Consider the following 18066-nt stretch of genomic DNA (forward strand, 5'->3'; position numbering starts at 1 on the left):
TCTGCAGTAGCAGTTGTTCTGGAGGATCACACTCTGCTCAATAAAGCAACATCACTAAGCTTGCAACAGTCCAGTCATCTGATTCCCATGGTGGAACATTCTCAATGATTTTAAGCTAATGGGACTTCTTGCATGAGTAAATGGCATCCTGAATAAGTAAAGGCTACTGACGTTATTTAGAACTAATTCATAAAGACTGAACTTTTTTGGAGATTTTAAAAATTCAGTTGCTAATTTCAGAATAATAGTCTAATATTTATGATCTGAGACTGCATAATTATGAGTGTATTACATTGACAACTTTATTTGTATTGAACAAAATCTCTTACCATTGTGTCTTTCCAAGAGAACAGGGAAAATTACACCAACAATGTACCCTTTAAATTTATAAGCTTCTGAATGGGCTATACTATACCTTATAACATCCACTGCAATTTTGCCACCTGGAAAAAGTTTTGAGAAAAAAATAGCCCTTAAAGTGGTAAAAACTCAGATGCTAATATAAGTACATTTTCTTAACTTAGTCTTAAACTTCCTGCTGCTGAAGAAAAACAAATAACTCACAGACTGATGTGTAGAGGACTATGTTCTTCTTAGCAGCAGGGAGCTCAGGATTCATCTTACTGTGAACTCAGGTAATAGAAAACACAGTGTTTTGAGGTGGGCTAGAAGAATTTTAGAAAAGACAAGGGTCTTTCTTTTTAGAAAAGACAAGTGAGTGATTAAATATCTCTGAAGACTACTGACATAGCAAGCCTGACATAGCTGTCACTGTAGATCTTGACCATGAGACTTCATTTGCCATCTTTACAAAACTGAAATATTGTGACCTTCCACAGTTCTGCATCTATTGCAGATTTGTTATTCAAATGTTATTTTTTTAAAAAAAAGAGCTATATTAATTATTCTTTTAATACCAAAGAGTATTGCTTATGTTTGTAGACAGTTCTGATAATATTATATTCTAATACTCCTGTTTTTTAATACCATTTTAATGCTATCTTATTTAATGTTGTTCTAAGATGGAAAATCAGGGCATACAGTAAACAATGATTAGAAAATGTCACAGGAAATAACACTATTAGAAACTTGCATTATAGTTATAATAAGGAAATCAAGACAGTAGGCTAAGAAGAATCTAAAATCAATATGGGACTGTAAGGTCAGGTAATTTGATAACATTGTAAGTTGGTCACGGTGTGGTTTTTTGTGCTTGAGTGACAAATCACTTGATTCTTTACCCAGGAGAGTCTATAATCTGAAACATTAAATTTACTGATCTTTGTAGTGATCATATCTGTATGCTGGCTAATATTCTTTTCTTGTGGCAAATATTTTGTAGCTTTTTTCAACTCTGAATAATACTAATAATCTTAATATTCAAGTAGAGTTCTCCTCAGCTCCTCTTACTGAGGAGGAGTTTAATTTCCCCAGGCAATCTGTTGTATCTATTCTCAGATAAAAACTGACCAAGTGACATAATCAATTGGTTTGATGCTGAGAAAACCTCCGGCTTACTTAGGTTCTTAAATTACACTCCTTGTCCCACTTCAGGAGCTTTATACAATATTACCTTCTGAAGTCTGATTTGTGAGTGTCCTTTGGGAGAAGAAGGCAATTACCTTCAGCTTCTGGCTTTATCATCCCTCTGTTGACCACTTTTCCACCTGGTAGGAAGTGTCAGACCTACTCAGTAGATGCTAACTTAAAATTTTCCAGCAGATCAGATCACAAATCCACATCTCTCCTCTGCTTTAAAACTGTGCCCTTGGTCCTAGAAAAGTATAAAAGTATAAACACGTGGCCCATTCTGTATGTGTAAGAGTCTACCAATAATGGACAGTTCATTATGGTTTCTCACATGTAAAACATTTAACGATGTACTTAAGTGCTTCCTCAATTTAGGTAAAAAGGCTTTGAAGAACAGAGCCCATAATTAGCCCCAGTGAACTCAAAGGAACCACTTGCATTCATTGTTTAATATGTATATATACATTTTATAGCCCTGAGGTCAATGCAGGTATTGACTTGATTCGCTTATGCAGCATAACAATGCAATGAGGTAGGACTAGTGAACAAAGATCTTTTTTATAGCATGATCTTAAATAAATACCACACTGAAAGCTCACAGTCAGTATGTTTTATTTATTTGTGATTATTAGCTTCTCCCTTCTCCTTTCTTCTCACAAATGACCAGTTATCTGCTTCTTGGATGTCAGAACAAAAGAAACAATGACATATTTTATCAACAAACAAGTATCCTCGATTCAATGCTCTATTATATCAACTGTTAAAAGCACATCAACATGTACTGCACAAAATGTGTGAAGTGCAAAGCTTTTAACTTCTTTTTTTTTCTAAAAAAAAAAAAAAAGTATTGATTGTATAAGATTTAAAATGAAATTTGCTCGACATCTGAAATGTATTGGCACCCAGGGAATCATCCCATGCTTCTATGGTGAAATCATCATATGCAGTGGGGTCACAGCAGATGCCGATAAATGACACCATTATCAGCACTGTTTCAACACAGGCAGTGGAATTAATGGACAAAGAATTAGGCCTCACACTTTGATGTGTACAGAATTTGATATTTTTACAGTATTATCTAATATGAACAAAATAAAAATCTTTATTGCTGTTGTAAGAATCTCCTGCACGCTAGTACAAGTTCTTGGAATGTCATATTTTAAACTCACGCTGACAAGAATCAGTTACAGGAAGACAACAATTTTAAGACCATAGCCTTATGATTAGAAATCAGCAGATGACTGTATATTCTCAAGTGCAACTTGGACAAAATGTACTGTGAAAAATGGGAAAAAGAAACATTAGTGGATAAATAATTGAATTATCTTAGACAACATTTAAATCACACTGTTTCCCAGTGGATACCACTTTTCTTCATTTAACTGGACACTGCTCAGTTGAATGTTAACAGCTCCAACAAATGTTCCTTTGCTTTTTACAACGAGCTTTAGTACACGGCCTTTGAGCTCTGTGACTTTGTCGTACACAATCTGAAATCATACATAGTAAAACAGAAAAATAACATATGAATTTGTAAATCTATTGGACAGGCAAACCACTTCAATACAGCATTCAGGATGACGATCACAACTTTGTAATAATGGCTTTAAACTGCCCTCCAGAATTAAAAACTACTAACGATTACCCAAATTCACTCAAATAAAAGAATTTACCTCAGAAATACATTTGACGTTAAGTAATTTCTATAAAACAGATCCTACCAACTTAGGCTTGTGAAATGTGATTAGCAAGCTTTTGTAAATAAATTCAAAACCTGTGTTGCAATACTTGAGAAAAAGAATAGGAATACATAATTTTCCCTGTGAGAACTGAAACTCTGACTTGAAGAGAGTTTTGAACTTTTATGTGAAGAGATATCAGATCCTCCATGAAGTTCACCAGGGAATGATAAGATGGTTGATTTTCTGGAGGAGAGATTTAGATGGAAAGTACTAATCATGGACTGCAGCCCGAAAACATAAGATAGGTAATTCTGGAAAAGTGTAGACTATTACAATTTTTAAATATCTTTCCATGGCAGATGCTTTGACAAAGGGTACTGCTCTTCTGCCAAAATCAGAAAAAAAACAGGAAAGCAGTTTGATATCAAGGCTTTTTAAACCTGTGTATATTGTATTTGCTACATATTGCTTAGTACTGTTCCTCAGAATTTTTCTCATTACTGTACTTGTGATTAAATCTTGTGCTACATACCAGAATTAAGAAAGGTCAAGCTAAAGCAAAAACAAATTTTCTTCCAATCAAGACATCATATCTTGTAACTGTTCTAGATCCAACAAACCCACATCATAAGAGACAATTTTCCTTTGAAAATTGCCTGTATAAATTTTACTTTTTCAATACAAATAACTTTATGCGTGATTCTGAACGCTAACTGTATCCAAACGTGCCATTATAAAAATGCTTGCTTTTTTAATAGAATCATAAAATATTAAACACAACAGAAATCTCAATCCACTCGGTAGAAGTTCAGTAGAAGATCTCTGAAATTGGACCAAATTTAGCAAGTGGAACTTAGTAAATTTGGAAGTTTCTGTTTCTTGAACAGTGCTGTTAATACTCCTGAAGTTAAACGAGACAGCTTGCTTACCATCTCTTAAGAAAATTACTAAGGCCTATAGCTTTTAAAATATCCTTGAAATTATGTAATGCTATGAGAACCCACTGAGGTTAATTATGAAATGTTAATGGTGTATTTTCAGAATTACAAAAAAAATCTGCCGTGATAGGCTAACAAGAATGAGCTGCATTCAGAACAGATTCCTATGTTTTAGTCTCTGCATTAATGAAAAACTGCTGAGTGAACAGCATGTGGGTTTATAAAATGTGAAAGAATGCTCTCAGCTAGTTTCAGGCCTGAAAGGTAAGCTTTGTTGAGAGAACAACTTATCTAAAATTTGTACTGCTGAAAATGTTTTTGCCATTTTAGTTAAAATGGTAAATGCTTTAAATTTTAATCACTCCATTCAGTTTAAAAAGCAAACCCAGTGACATACTGTCACTTCAGGAGAATGGGAAAGTGAAGCTGCCGGAAAGGTATTTGCCATGCAACTTGCTTGGATATACTGTGCAACCTTATGCAGTCTATAACTATGGCACTACTAAGGGAAAGTCAGAACAAGCCCCCTCTAGCTTGGATCTCCGCAGGCTGGACTGCTGAGTCCTCTCTGTACCTCCAATTATCGTAGAATCAATCATAGAATCATAGAATACTTAGGGTTGGAAGCGACCTTAAAGATCATCTTGTTCCAGCTCCCCTGCCATGTGCAGGGACATCCCACTAAATCAGGCTGCCCAAGGCCTCATCCAACCTGGCCTTAAACACCTCCAGGGAAGGGGCATCCACAATTATATGCAGCAGAAATGGCTGTGGGAGATGTCCTTCACAGGGATAGAGTTTATAAAGGCTCAGCCTCAGCAATGATCTCCATGCTGAATGGCAACACAAGGGTGGTTCTGAACTTCACAGGTGTACCCAGGAGGCACAAAATTGCCAATTGCCTTCGCTGCCCCTGTGGGACCAAACAGTGATTTTTGTCTGCACCGCAAGCTGCAGGGAAATTGCAGTGAGTGCCAAACAGGCAGGACATCAAGCCACTCTGGCAGCGAGCACCAAGAGACAGAACACCAAGACCTCTGGTGTAGGGGCATAATTGGCACTATGGGGATGAACAGCCACTGCCACGGGTTGTGGGGGAAAGAAAAACTGTCCAACTCAATCCTTTTAACTGGATTTTGCTAGAAATAACTGACCAGGGAACAATATTTCCTTTTCCATTTAGAAAGCTTTGGAAATCATAGTCTGGAACAGCTGTCATGAAAATCATGCCTGGTGCTTTTTGGTTTCAATGTTTACTGTGCCTATTTCACCAAAATTTATGTGAACTAAAAATTCCACCTTCTCTGTCTGCCAATGACATCATCCCACCAAAACCAAAGTGAAATGATGAAGAAAATCCCCAAAGCAAGGACAGTTACCATAAGTGATATTACAATTTAGAATAAAACTATTATTTGATTACTGAAGTGATACTGTTACCAGAGAACAGTGCTTTGTTTCTTTACCAACATATTAAAGATACCATCTTCAGCCATTGCTTTAAATCACCAAAAAGTGTATATGTAAGCTGTAAGAACTAAGAAATCTTCAGTAAAGTGGATCACAACAGCCACAAACTGGGGTAATGAACAACTTTCAGTCTTTGGACAAAAAGAGGCATTAAGCTTTAAGAAATGACAGACCTTAGAGTGCAGGGTGGGTGGTTTTCAAACGATCCAAATAAACTGTTTCTAAAATGGTATTAAAAATTCAGGCAGAGCAAGGTATACATCATCAGGATGCAGGGACAGAAGAAAGGTCTGGAGATAACTGAATTAGTATGTGGATAAAACAAGTGCCACTTGCCAGAATTTCATAATTAGAACAATTAAATCTTAAAATGATAGTGTAGTGAGAATATTTGCATCCCATTTATATAACTAGATCAAATGGAGGTGAAATGCACATGGCCATGCAGCAAATCAGTGTGACAGTTAGGACTGGAATTCAAGTACTGCTGGCTCCAAAAAGAGAAGCACTGTTGATCTACAGGAGTCTAATGACATTTTAATCACAAATGCGGGGCAGTTGCTTCTCCTTAGGTAGCCATGGCACAGTTCCTGGATTTGCTCTTAATTGTCCAAATTGGCTTTGACACATGGTGCTGGAGGGAGCGGCTCTGGCTCCTTGTGCAGCTCCCTTCCTCCTCTTCCTCCTCCATCAGGCTTGCTGGGCTTATCCTGGTTGTTGCAGGCCAGAGTCCCCTCCGCTCTGAGGGCGATTGTAGTAACACTAACAGATTGATATGGCTCAAGTATATTTGCCCACACTTGGCCACACCACAAGGGCAGGGTGGACAGAGTTCCTTCTCTTTCTGGCTTCATTATAGCAATGGACATTCTGCTTTGGAGATTTGCTCCTTTCATGGGTGCACATAAATGCAGACACCCAAGAGACAAACTGAGGACAACCGAGACCTTGAAGCATGTCTCAGGGCAAATGCTACACATGTGAACAAGACCCCACTGCAGCTGGTTCTGGTCACTGAAACTTTTCTTGACAAGATTTTAAACTTAAATAATTCAGATTTATTTTCTTTTTTTTTTTTTTCACTTTCTTGGTTTGCACTAAACTACTCTGGAACCTCCTGAGTAACTTATTTATTCCTAACAGTGGTCTAAAAGAAGGTACATAATCCTTTTTCTCTTTACTGCGCATTCCATTTTTCTGCCTTCTCTCTCCTTTCCTTTCAACCATCATTTTTTAATGCAATGTTATATCAGTGTGAATGCAACAAACTCCAAAAACCAAATAAAGGAACATGAGAAAAAAGGAGTGTTTGTTAAAAGGAACTCCAAAACATTTGGCATAGTTCATTCTATTATCAGCCTTCCTCGATTTTCACATCTTTACTCTCACGCATGAGTAAAAATAAAAAATAAAATGCACTTTTGCAAGGCTGATAATTTGCTGTAGGCAGTCATAAGCAATAAAAGCAGAAAACTAAAAATAAAAATACCCAAGAGAAGCACATTTTGGATTTTTCTCAGTCTCAAACACAGAGACAAATTAATATACAGCTTCCTTCCAGCCATTTGGCTTTAATAAAAACTTATGAACTCATAAAAAAGGCTAGTACATTTCTGTACACAGCGTTTTGGACAGTAACTAACTTAAAAGACAGCTGACTTATATTTTTAGTAGTTTTTCTTCCCTGAGGTGGCTTCTGCCTCAGTCTCCCAGCCTTGGACAGAAAATGCATACACAATGATAACACATATGGAAGAACAGAGCTGTTAACAGCACAGGCATCGGGTTTGAAATGTCCAAGTTCAATGGAACCATATGTCCCCACTGCGATTAGCGGTTCCTGGCGAATAAGATTGAGCATCTGTGATGAAGGCTTTGAGTTTTGAGTAAAGGATATTAAAGTTTTCATGGAATTTCTCTTAACAGCAGTGGAACACTCCTTAACCACAATTAAATCTCCTCCTAGTGATTATTGTCTGACTGCAGACAGGATTTTGTATTCTCTTGCATTCAACTTGATCTAATAACAATGAGAAAGATAATTGTCTTCCAGTGTTGCTGGCTGGTTCTTGTCTGTATTCCATTTTAGATTCCTTGCAAGGAATGTTATTATATAAGCATATTGTATTACTCCTCTTTAAATATCCTTCAAATGTAAAGGAATTCCTTTAGATAGGGATAGAAACCTGACTCGGCTGTTAGCAGCAATACTGCTTGAGGAGCCTACTTACGGAAGCACTGGTAGTTGTCAGTGTAAGTACGCAAAATTCGTAATCGAATAGATGTGAGAAAAGACAAAGAAAAACATTAAAACTTCAGGACTGGGAAACGAGGAGATAAAGACCCTTAGCCTCAGCTGACTAACTTAAGCTTCATCATATCTTATCTATGAAACAAGGTGGGGTGGTAATATTTTCCACTGCTTGTACTTTAAAGCCTACTCAAAGAGCATTTATAAACCACTTTGAGATCTGTAGGAGATTTGTTATATTTAATAATTATAATTTCCAAACCCAACTACTGTTTAAATCTCATCTGCCCTTACTAAAGAATGTAGTTTATTGCACCTCCCATTCTGTTGAAAATATTCCTCCATACAAATGTTTGTTTTCACCCCAGAGGCGTGAGCACTTCAGTGTTGTGTGAAATAATTATATATCACTGTGAACTGCTAGCACTCTGACATAAAAATAACTTAGCCATTAGTATGTTATCATTTAGGACAGTGAAAACCAACTTGTTTGTCTATTTTCAAATGTGAATTTGAATAACAGCATCCATTCAATTAGTACTTTTTAGTTATTGTACAAATCTTCATTCAAAACATCATTGGTTTTGGGGCAATGATGTTTGGTCTCATTTGGCTAACGTGTAACTGTGGTTGTGGCATAAGATAGAGGAGTGTGAATAATCCAACTGCTTTCCTGAAGAGAAAGACATAAAGAAAGAGACTCTTTCACTTCTGAGAAAGATGCAAAGCAGAAGATTGTCCCTGTTTGTGGTTCAGCTTATGACATGTTCCTTCTTTTTGATTGTACTTGTTGCAACAGCTCTAAATAACCACAGCGGTGTTATTTTATTTCAAGAGTGGGCAAAGAAAACCAGACAAATAAGAAATGGTGGAAAAAAGTGAATGGTACTCACAATTTCATTGTAAGTAGGGTCAGAGCTTTTTAGAGCTGTTCTTGTTTTCCTTCGACTGACCTCATAAGGATCCGGCAGAAGATAAAATTCAGCATGTGCACTTGGGGCAGAGCCATCTGGGAGGTGCTGAAAAACAAAATGGTCATAAATATGAATGCTCATGTTCTAGCACGAAAACAAATAACAAGTACCAAATGAAATCTGGACTTCAAGCAGACACAGAAACACATTACATTCTCAGTATTCTCTTGGAGTACTAGTGCAGTAAACAACAGGAATTCTTAGAAATCAGCTTAATATTGAATCAGGGTATTAGAAATGAAATAACACAAGAACAAGGTAAAATTGCCTATCTTTAATATTTTATTTTCTGATGGAAAAACCCTTAAGCCTCAATCTACTTTAACTCAACTTAATCTGATACAAAGTCTAGCCCTTCCATTTCTAGAGCAATGCATAGAAACTGGATTATAGCCAGTAAGCTCCTACTGAATTTAACCCTTAAGCAGCAGCGCTAATGCTGGGGAGAATTGATTGTTTCTAAGGATGTTTCAAAAAGCATGTTACTACAGAAGAGCCAAAAGCATTTCCTGCAGCACTGTGGGCAGAACAGGATTCTTACAATGACAGCCTTTCCAATCTTTCCCATCACACAGCTGCAAGCTCTCTTTAATTTTCCAGTTCAGATTACTTAACGATATTCCAGATATTCCATCTCATGGTAGCTACTTGAGATCAGAGCCAATTTATTAAGCAGGCTCAGTTGTATGCTGGTGGGTGGAGAGTTTTTTGATTATTTCTGAACAGCAGTAAGGTTATTCCTAAAGCAATATTAGTCAGAAAGCACATTGGTAGTATGAGAGGTTTAAAAGAACAAACAGGAAATATAATAATAAAAAAACTATCCAATAGGTATCTCTCCAGCATATGTCACTTAGTGCTCAGCTTATAATTAAGCAGAAACCTTTGTGCTGGTAACACGGTATACAATCAGAAAGCACAAAATGGGGCATATAAAATTTTAATTGCATTATCAGCATTTTAGGCAGCAAGTTTACCAGACACCTTACAAGAAGTCCAGGGACAGGATGCAAATGAAAACTCAAGTAAAAAGAAGAGACCTTAAAATGTTAGTTACTGAATAGCCCAGAGCGTTGCACAGGCAGTTGCATTTCTATTTCCCATTGTAAATTTACCTGGCTCAGGCTAAAGTTGTTTCTCAGATCTTAATTATTCACAGTATGTTTCTAGAAATATGGGATTTCTACAGGCATTATCAACAACATATCCCTGTGATAGGAGAAACTGCTAGTGCCCTAGCAATAAATAACTTCTCTTCTGGGAAGAAAAACAGCGTTTGTGTGCAAGCACAACAAATCTTTGGTTTTTGTTATCTGAAGTGATCCTTCAAGGCAAATAACGTGGTCAGCTGAAAAGCTTATTATTGCTATCGTTAACATTGTACAGCAGCAAAGGATGAACAAGTCAAGTCATTATCTATTGTTAGCATGATGGGAACGATTAATGTTACTATAGCTAAGCTCCCCAAAGCACATCTGATTTAAAATATACATGGGATTTAGAAAGATGAGATTCAATGGCCAAGATACGCATGCCATAAGATGGTAGTGAAACTAACAGGTATTTTGCTAGGACAGAGTACCATATTGTAAGTGCAGGAATTATAATTTACACTGCTCATTTGAATGCCCATCTCTATTGATCTAGGGGTATTCTAAAACTTCAGCCGAGGATTACAAATAACATAAAATTGCACAGTCTCACTAAAATCAGGAGGGAGAAAGAAATGTAGCTTTAAATACCAGTCTGAGCAACCAGGATCCTAACTGTTATCAAGTTCTTTACAGGATAACAGAATGGTCAGGAATGGACAGAACCTCCGGAGATCATCTAGTCCAACCCCCCTGCTAAAGCAGGTTCACCTAGAGTAGGCAACTCAATGAATAGATAAACAACACTGTAACTTGAAGGTAAACAGATTTTATTTGATTCAGACAAAAATGGGAACATGGTTAAAAAAAGGGAGTCGGAGTTGTGTCATTCTTGAAGATCTTTTCAGCTCAATATTGAGGCCCAGCAAGATGATCTTCATTATGGCAACACAGTACAGGAAGAGTCTTGAAAAACATCAGGCTTTATAAATCATCCCAGCAGTGTATTGCCTAACCAGGGACCATGTCAGAGCTAATTTCGAAAGCTGAGGTCAGCAGCAGCTGCAAAGAGCATGAGGCTGAGGAGCCCAGATGGCAGGCAGCGGGCCACAAAGGTAAGAGCAAGGATGGCTGTATCTATGCTGTTCTGCTCCTCTTTGAGTGTTTAGATGGGACAGGGTGTAGTCAGAAGTGCTGTGCCCCACTGCACACCTCAGGACAACAAAGAAGCTGATCACAGCAGCACCTTTTGCATTTGAAACAGGCTCAGTCTGACATTCACCTGCCATGGAAAGAATCCAAGCTGATTGCCCCATGATTGTTTAACAGGACGGCAGGATCTAGAAGTGAATGCAATGAATAAAAATAAGTCAGATAAAATTGTCACTATGCCTTTGAGTTTCTCCTTGTTCCCTGCGAGCAAAGCTGGCACATGATTTAGCCTTCAGCCAACTCCTCCCAAAATCTAAGGAAGGCACTTTGCAGTAGTGCTGTGGCCATAAGAAACATGGACAGAAACGGATTGTTCCGTTGAACGTAGCTTAATACAAGCTGAAAGAGGTGAATGGGAGGAGAGGGTCAAGAGAGGATATCAAAAAAGATAATATTTTAGTGATTCAGAGAAGAAAACTCAGGTCAGAGGAGTTGCTTTGGGATCTTTCAGAACTAAAACAAAGTCACTTTTCATGAATAGGAGCAATCAGCAGCTGACTGTTAGAGGTAATTTAAACTGCAGCCACCTGAATTCCAACTAGAGATCTTAGTTCTGATTGTTGGGTGTTTTTTTTTCTTGTCTTGCTCTACAGGTAATGTTTTCCCACTTCATCTTCCCTTGCTGAGGAAAGGCAAATGGGCCACTCCAAATTCCACAATCGTCTCAATTCCTCGTCAGCAGTGGCACTGCTATGCTGTCAAGTGATCAAAGAGCTTCAGCTGAGCACTCTTCAAGCAAGATCATATCTTCCACTTCTCAACTGCCCTCCCCTGCCTCCTGATATGACACAAAACATCTAATGAGGGTCTTGGACTGTTGAAAAGGCTTTGTCCCACTGCACACTCATCATTCAAAACTACAGATTAAAAGAGGGTATAAATCAGCCATGGCTTTACAGGAGCAGATACAGGTAGCTCATACGATGAGTTTCTGCTGGCTTCCTTTTGATTGGCACAATAGTTGAATCTTTCTGGTGGCTTCAAGAAGAGCCCACTTCACTGAAGGATATCTTGAAATAAGGCTTGCAATGGCCATGGAAGAAGCCATGCTTCTGCTCAACCCTCCCTACCAAGAACAAAGAGAGATCCTGGCAGTTTGAGAACCACAGGGCAAAGCCAAGAGCAGGATTAACATGTCAGAAGTATCTGTTAAAATCTAAAAGAGGTGAAAGTTGAAGTAAGCTGTTTCATTAAGACAACTGACATGGCAGGCAAAAATCCCAAGCTTTCGGGTAAATCAGTCTTTTCTCAGGCTTTCACATATGAGTTGAGTATTTCCTTGAATAAAGGAGATCAGAAAAAAAAATCACAATTGCTTTGTATTCTGAAGATTATGTCTTCTGTCATACTACAATGTCACATTTAATGAGCAAAACCCCTGGATTATCCTTTTACTTCTAACTCAGACTGCATTGGCACATTTATAAACTTAGGTAAACATGAAGAATATCTGACCTAATTGCCAGTCTCATTTGAACATAAGAATACCTGTTCTGGTGGGTCCATTATAAACACAGAGAAAGATTTCTAGCAGACTTACAAGTAATTCTGAAACTCAGCAAAAATGCCTTCCGTTAGTATTAATAGCTCAAAAATCACTGATTTCTGTCCATAGTTCAGGCCAGAAGGAAAATCAACCTCTACCTTGGGAATGCTGTTTTGCACTTTAACTACTCTGCAAAACCTTTATAGCTTGTCGAATGTACTTGAGCTCAAGCAAACACAAAAAAAAAAACCCAAACTTTTAGGTTGAATTTATTTATGTTTAAATCTGTAGCCATTTCATTAACCTCAACATAAAGGAAGTTTATTTCTTTTAAAAGAAGTTACTTCCAATTTAAATTACTGTCTTAAATCTTTGGTTGCGTATGCTTGTGGAAACAAATTCAAGTCATAAAAATCTGTAAGGCTGAAAAAGTATAAAACCAAATTCCCAACAGAAATGCTATAACTCTCCATGTTATGCCTACGGACAAAAAATCCCAATGATTTTGATCTGCCAATAAAAAAATTTGAGTTGAATTTAGAAGTTGACTCCCTGTGCTTTATTCAAATACAAACAAGCCACAACTGAATAATTTTCCCAAGAATGACCTGCCTGCTTGATCCTGATAACGACTGATGTTTTTAAGGCACTCAGTTACAACTACCTGTATATATATTTAAAAAAGCAGTTTACATTTGAAATGTTATTTTCATCTAAAGTCAGGCAGAAGGTGATGAAAATATTTAAGAAAGAGGGGGAGAGATGGAGAGGAAATAATACTCTGGGGATTTACTCTCCACATCTGTAATTCAATACTGTAAAACTAATACAGACAGATCTGTTATGGCTGTGTTCCATTTTCACTCCAATTTTATTTTCCAAAACCAAAAAAGTATTGATATTTACTTACAGAAACCCACGCAGATAGGTTATGTCCTGTGTAATTTAATTTTAAACATACTAGCTGTAGCTGGGAAAGAATGGATGAAATCAAATTCCACAAGAATTACATTATCCTAATGACTTTTCTCCCTTGATCATTACTAATCATCCACAACTCTTCTTACAGATGGATCCTTTGCTAGCATTGTGAAAGGCCTATCTTCTTCAAAATTTGCAATATATATTAAATTATGCAGCTTAGCAGCCATTATATTGGGCCTTGCTTATACAAATTAGAAGGAAGTTTTTATGTTTTTAAAAAATGCACTTTAGGAATAATTTATTGTAAAGCTTCTAAAAACTCCTCTCTTCTTAAGTGACATCGAATTTTCTTTTTAGATAACTATCACCTCAAATTTAAATCACGTCATCCGTTTCTCTTAGTGTTAGGCATTCAGATATCTTTCCACCTTCTGTCCTAGAGTGAAACAGATTGATGGGCCCCGGACATTTAATGGATCCAGCTGCTGTTCTCTTTTTCCCATTTTTAATTCTCAACCATCTTGAAGAAAAAAAATAATGATCAAAGGTAACTTGTATTAACTAATGCCACCTTTCCTCCTCTATAAATAACTTCCTTTCTTCCCTCAAAATTAAATTCCTGGGCATCTTCAAATCTCAGTTCCTTTCTTCTCCTTCTTCAATGAAAAAAAGAAATCCAAGCTTTAGAAAGGCTCCCATTTCAGCTACTGCCCCAAATTAAAAAAAAAAAAAAAAAAGAAAAAGAAAATAATCGTTCACTTTGTTCAGTAGTTCTAACTCTTGGTTTACTATGCCTTATCTTCATCTTGTGTTTTGCTCTTACATGTACTCCCATGAGAATTTACTTTCTATATAGTGAAGAAAGGGCTACAGATTATTTCTTAATGATTAATATGGAAATATCCTCATATTTTAAAATGTCATATCACTATAACAAATGGTTAGAAAAAAGCTTTCACAGCTACCAAGCAGAATATTTGTGTGTTAAGCTTAGACAAGAGTCAGATTTGATTATTATCCAATAAAGAAAGATTAGAGAAAAATCCACAGAAGAATTCAACCTTGTACCCCAGTAGCTTGTATAAATTACTAGTTGACTTTTGACTAAATTAAAACTAGCAAGAAACGTTGCAAAGCCATCACTGCTGCTACATTACCTTACACTTTCTCTGAGTCCCTGTATCCCCAGTCCCTAGCAAAGAAAGGTTAAACCCTGTCTTTGTAAGACAGAGCTTAATTAACAAACACAACCTCTGTCTTAGAAAAAAATGATGTTCTTTGGGCCAATTCTGAATTTAAGGAGGTGAGAAAACAATCAGCACTATGACAATGATATTACAAAGCAAGAGTTTCCTCAAAAAAAAAAAAGATATATACGGACTTTCAGGACAAACAGGTCTGCAGTGTGAATGGGTGGTGTTTTTGTTACTTCATAAATCATAATGTGGGACTGAAGACCCTTCCTTGTTTTCCCTTTGAGCTCTGTATATCCCAAAGCACTGAACACCTCTGCTCTGCTCAGCTACTGAGCTTTCAGTTTCCCTGTCACAAAATGTTTTCAAATTACTGTAAAGAAAAAAATAAAATCACATCTGCAATAGTTAAATAACAATTACAAAGAAAGTAATCCACTATATCACTATGGTGATATATCACTATGGTGCACTATGGTGCACTCTGAACTTCTGCTATTGGTAAGAGAAAATAGAAAAGCAACAGGCCAAAAGTGATTGAAGAAATAAGGTGTTTTTTTCCCCAAACAACTGCTTTTTTTTTTTCACCTAAAATTTGAAAACATTTAACTGCTTCTCTGCATGATAAGTTTTACTTTATTATATCTTCTGATGTCATTTTTTTTTCCTACTCTGTGAGCAACTTCATTCCTATCCCTAACTTCTTTCCTATCCGATGCATGCTTCTGGGTATATATGTAAACCTGAAGACACAATGTGACAGATGTCACTGACATGGAGTTCAATGTCAAAGCAACAAAACAAGAAATTAAGTTTACCTCAATTTAGTTCAGGGAAATAAAAAAATACATTGATGCAAAACAACACATATTTTGTTTCAATGCTGGAAAGCATTTTTAAGCAGAGATTTTCTACCTTTCAGAAACCTGGCAGCATCAGTGGTGTCAGTGGACCAAGCCTCCAGATGGCTTTGTCATTTACTAGGATAAAAATGCAAAGGTGTTATTGATTTGAATCTCCAAATATAGCTTATGCACTCTGTGCAGTCCAATACCTTCAATATCCTATGAACCTCCTTGTTCTACGTGCAGTTTGTCAGTGCACCAAACAGTCCCTAATGCGGGTGCTGTTAATTCAAGGAAAGGCAGTGCTTTTGCCACGGCAGTTTATTCTAAACCTTTCTCTCCCAAGTGAAATATGGCTTTTCGGTTAAAAAATAAATTGCAGGTTTACTGGTTCAGCTTTGTTTGTATTAGAAAACCAAGGACTTGTGTAGTCCAGCTTGCTAATCAAAGATAGTATGCTGCATTCCTAATGGGGATAACTACGCTGGCAAAAATAGGGTGTAGAGCTGTCCCGAGTCACAAAATCTCTGAAGAGTGAACCAACTAACACTCTCCAAAGCCTCCTGGCTTTCAAATGGGAAAAACTAGCCCTCAGTCACTGAGATGGAAGGAAAGCACCACATGTAATGTCCTGCAGTGTGTCAAGGTGTTGACCTATCCTGGTGCATATGTGAGGAAGGTATGTATGGTCCTAAAAAGGTCTAAGCAGATCTCTATAATGATCTCAAAAAGAGAGGCCAGAAAGGGATTTCAGCACATCATATTGTGGGCATCTCCTGGTTTAGCTTGGTTAAATTGCCCCCACATTGGTGTCTGGCACCGTTTGAGACACATAAGATGCTTAAAACATCTTCATAAGCTGTCAGATATGACGCAGGCCATACCCGAGTCCCTCCTCTTCTGCAGTGGCAGCTGGAGGCCATATGGGACATGTTAAGTCATCTCCTCCGTGTTTAGGAAAATGAATTGGGACTTAAATCTCCACTAATCAAAATGAGAGCTTAGGTGTCTAGGCTAGGATCCAGTTTCTAAAATACTGTGCTTTGTTGCATCTCAGATCACAACAGGTGTATATGGAATTGGAAATATGACAGACTTTATGGGAAACTGGCACCATTCTGGAGTAGTCATTGCAGGTTAAGAAAGATACTTCATGGTGTTTGAAATTGCCCTGATCAGGTAATTGAATTCCATCACATCATATATATACATATATATATGCATCATAGTTTCAAACTGAATCCCACTCCAATTCGGTCAAGGAACACAGACAGTGAGATTTTTTTAAATTAATAAGTATTATCTGTTAAATATTTAACAAAACCATTATTATTTTTTTTTTTTTTTTACTTTTAAGGAGAAAGAAATTTTTGGGAAACAGGCTAGATGCCAAAAGATTCAGGGCTTTCTGAGAACTATGTAAGAAGTTCCTGAACTGCTTCAGCCATTTGAGAAGAAAGCCCATCTAACTCTGCTGAAATTAAGTGAATAAAATAAAAGCTGGCCTGTGATACCCAGAAGGTCATGAAGGTTTCTCCTCCAAGTCTTTATTTCTATAGATTTCTGAAATGAGAATCTAACAGTTTCAGAAAGGTGAAGAAAGAAACTCAGATGCAGCTCTGATGCCCCATTTAAAAAGAATAATTTATTTTCTTGATGATCCAGAGAGACTTGTATGTTAGGACAGACACAGTCCCAAATGAAACGGGCAAAAGTCTGTACAACCATGTGACTACAACATGTAGGTAGGACAGGCTTTTACCTTTTACTGATCATGGGCAGTAGCACACACAGAAGGCTAGAACTTAGCTCCAGCAAGTAATGAGAAAGCATAGTGTGCATTTACTACTCTTTCTGAATTAACAACAAAGAAAAAGATGTCTTAGAACAGCTTGTGTCCCTGCCCAGCTCAGTCAAAGCTTAAGGCTAACTCCCGAGCTCTGAGATCCCTCTAATACTTCACCAATGCTTAGAACTGGATTACTGGGTGCTCGACATAGCACCATGTGAGTATAACAAAGTTACCAAGCCTGCAAAAATGGTATAAAAAAAGATGTCTATATAACCAGAAGTGTGAATCTATTAAATGTATAACTCCCAGTAAAAGATTTGTGCAAGGATCACATAGAATTTTTTTTCCAAAAGAGAAGGAGGTGACAAGATATGTTCTAGATTCCTGAACCACATACTATATTACTATCTTTCATAGATGAAAGAAATCAAGATTCAGTCACGCTGTAAAATTGTATTATCCTATGGATTCTTCTATGTCTGGGAAGACCATGGAACAGTTCACCCAAGAAACTACATTAAAGCACATGGAAGACAGGGAAGTGATTCGTGACAGCCAGCATGGCTTCACCAAGGGCAAGTCCTGCCTGACCAACCTAGTGGCTTTCTATGATGGGATGACAACAGCAGTGGACACAGGAAAAGCAACGGATGTAATCTATCTGGATTACTATAAAGC

At 37.2% G+C, this 18066-nt stretch overlaps 1 protein-coding gene across 1 annotated transcript in view; it reads right to left on the reverse strand.

Annotated features, from left to right (window-relative positions):
* Nucleotides 1-2138: 2138 nt before the first annotated feature.
* Nucleotides 2139-18066, reverse strand: part of PIK3C2G (phosphatidylinositol-4-phosphate 3-kinase catalytic subunit type 2 gamma) — a 291894-nt gene continuing 275966 nt past the window's right edge. Inside the window, exons 32-33 of the mRNA XM_054078355.1 lie at nucleotides 8765-8890; nucleotides 2139-3020 (exon numbers count right to left, since the gene is read on the reverse strand). Coding sequence (XP_053934330.1) covers nucleotides 2868-3020; nucleotides 8765-8890 — 279 coding nt within the window. The 3' untranslated portion in view covers nucleotides 2139-2867. The remainder of the gene's footprint in view (nucleotides 3021-8764; nucleotides 8891-18066) is intronic.

This window comes from Cuculus canorus, chromosome 1 (assembly GCF_017976375.1).
Source record: "Cuculus canorus isolate bCucCan1 chromosome 1, bCucCan1.pri, whole genome shotgun sequence".
Taxonomy (NCBI): Eukaryota; Metazoa; Chordata; class Aves; order Cuculiformes; family Cuculidae; genus Cuculus; species Cuculus canorus.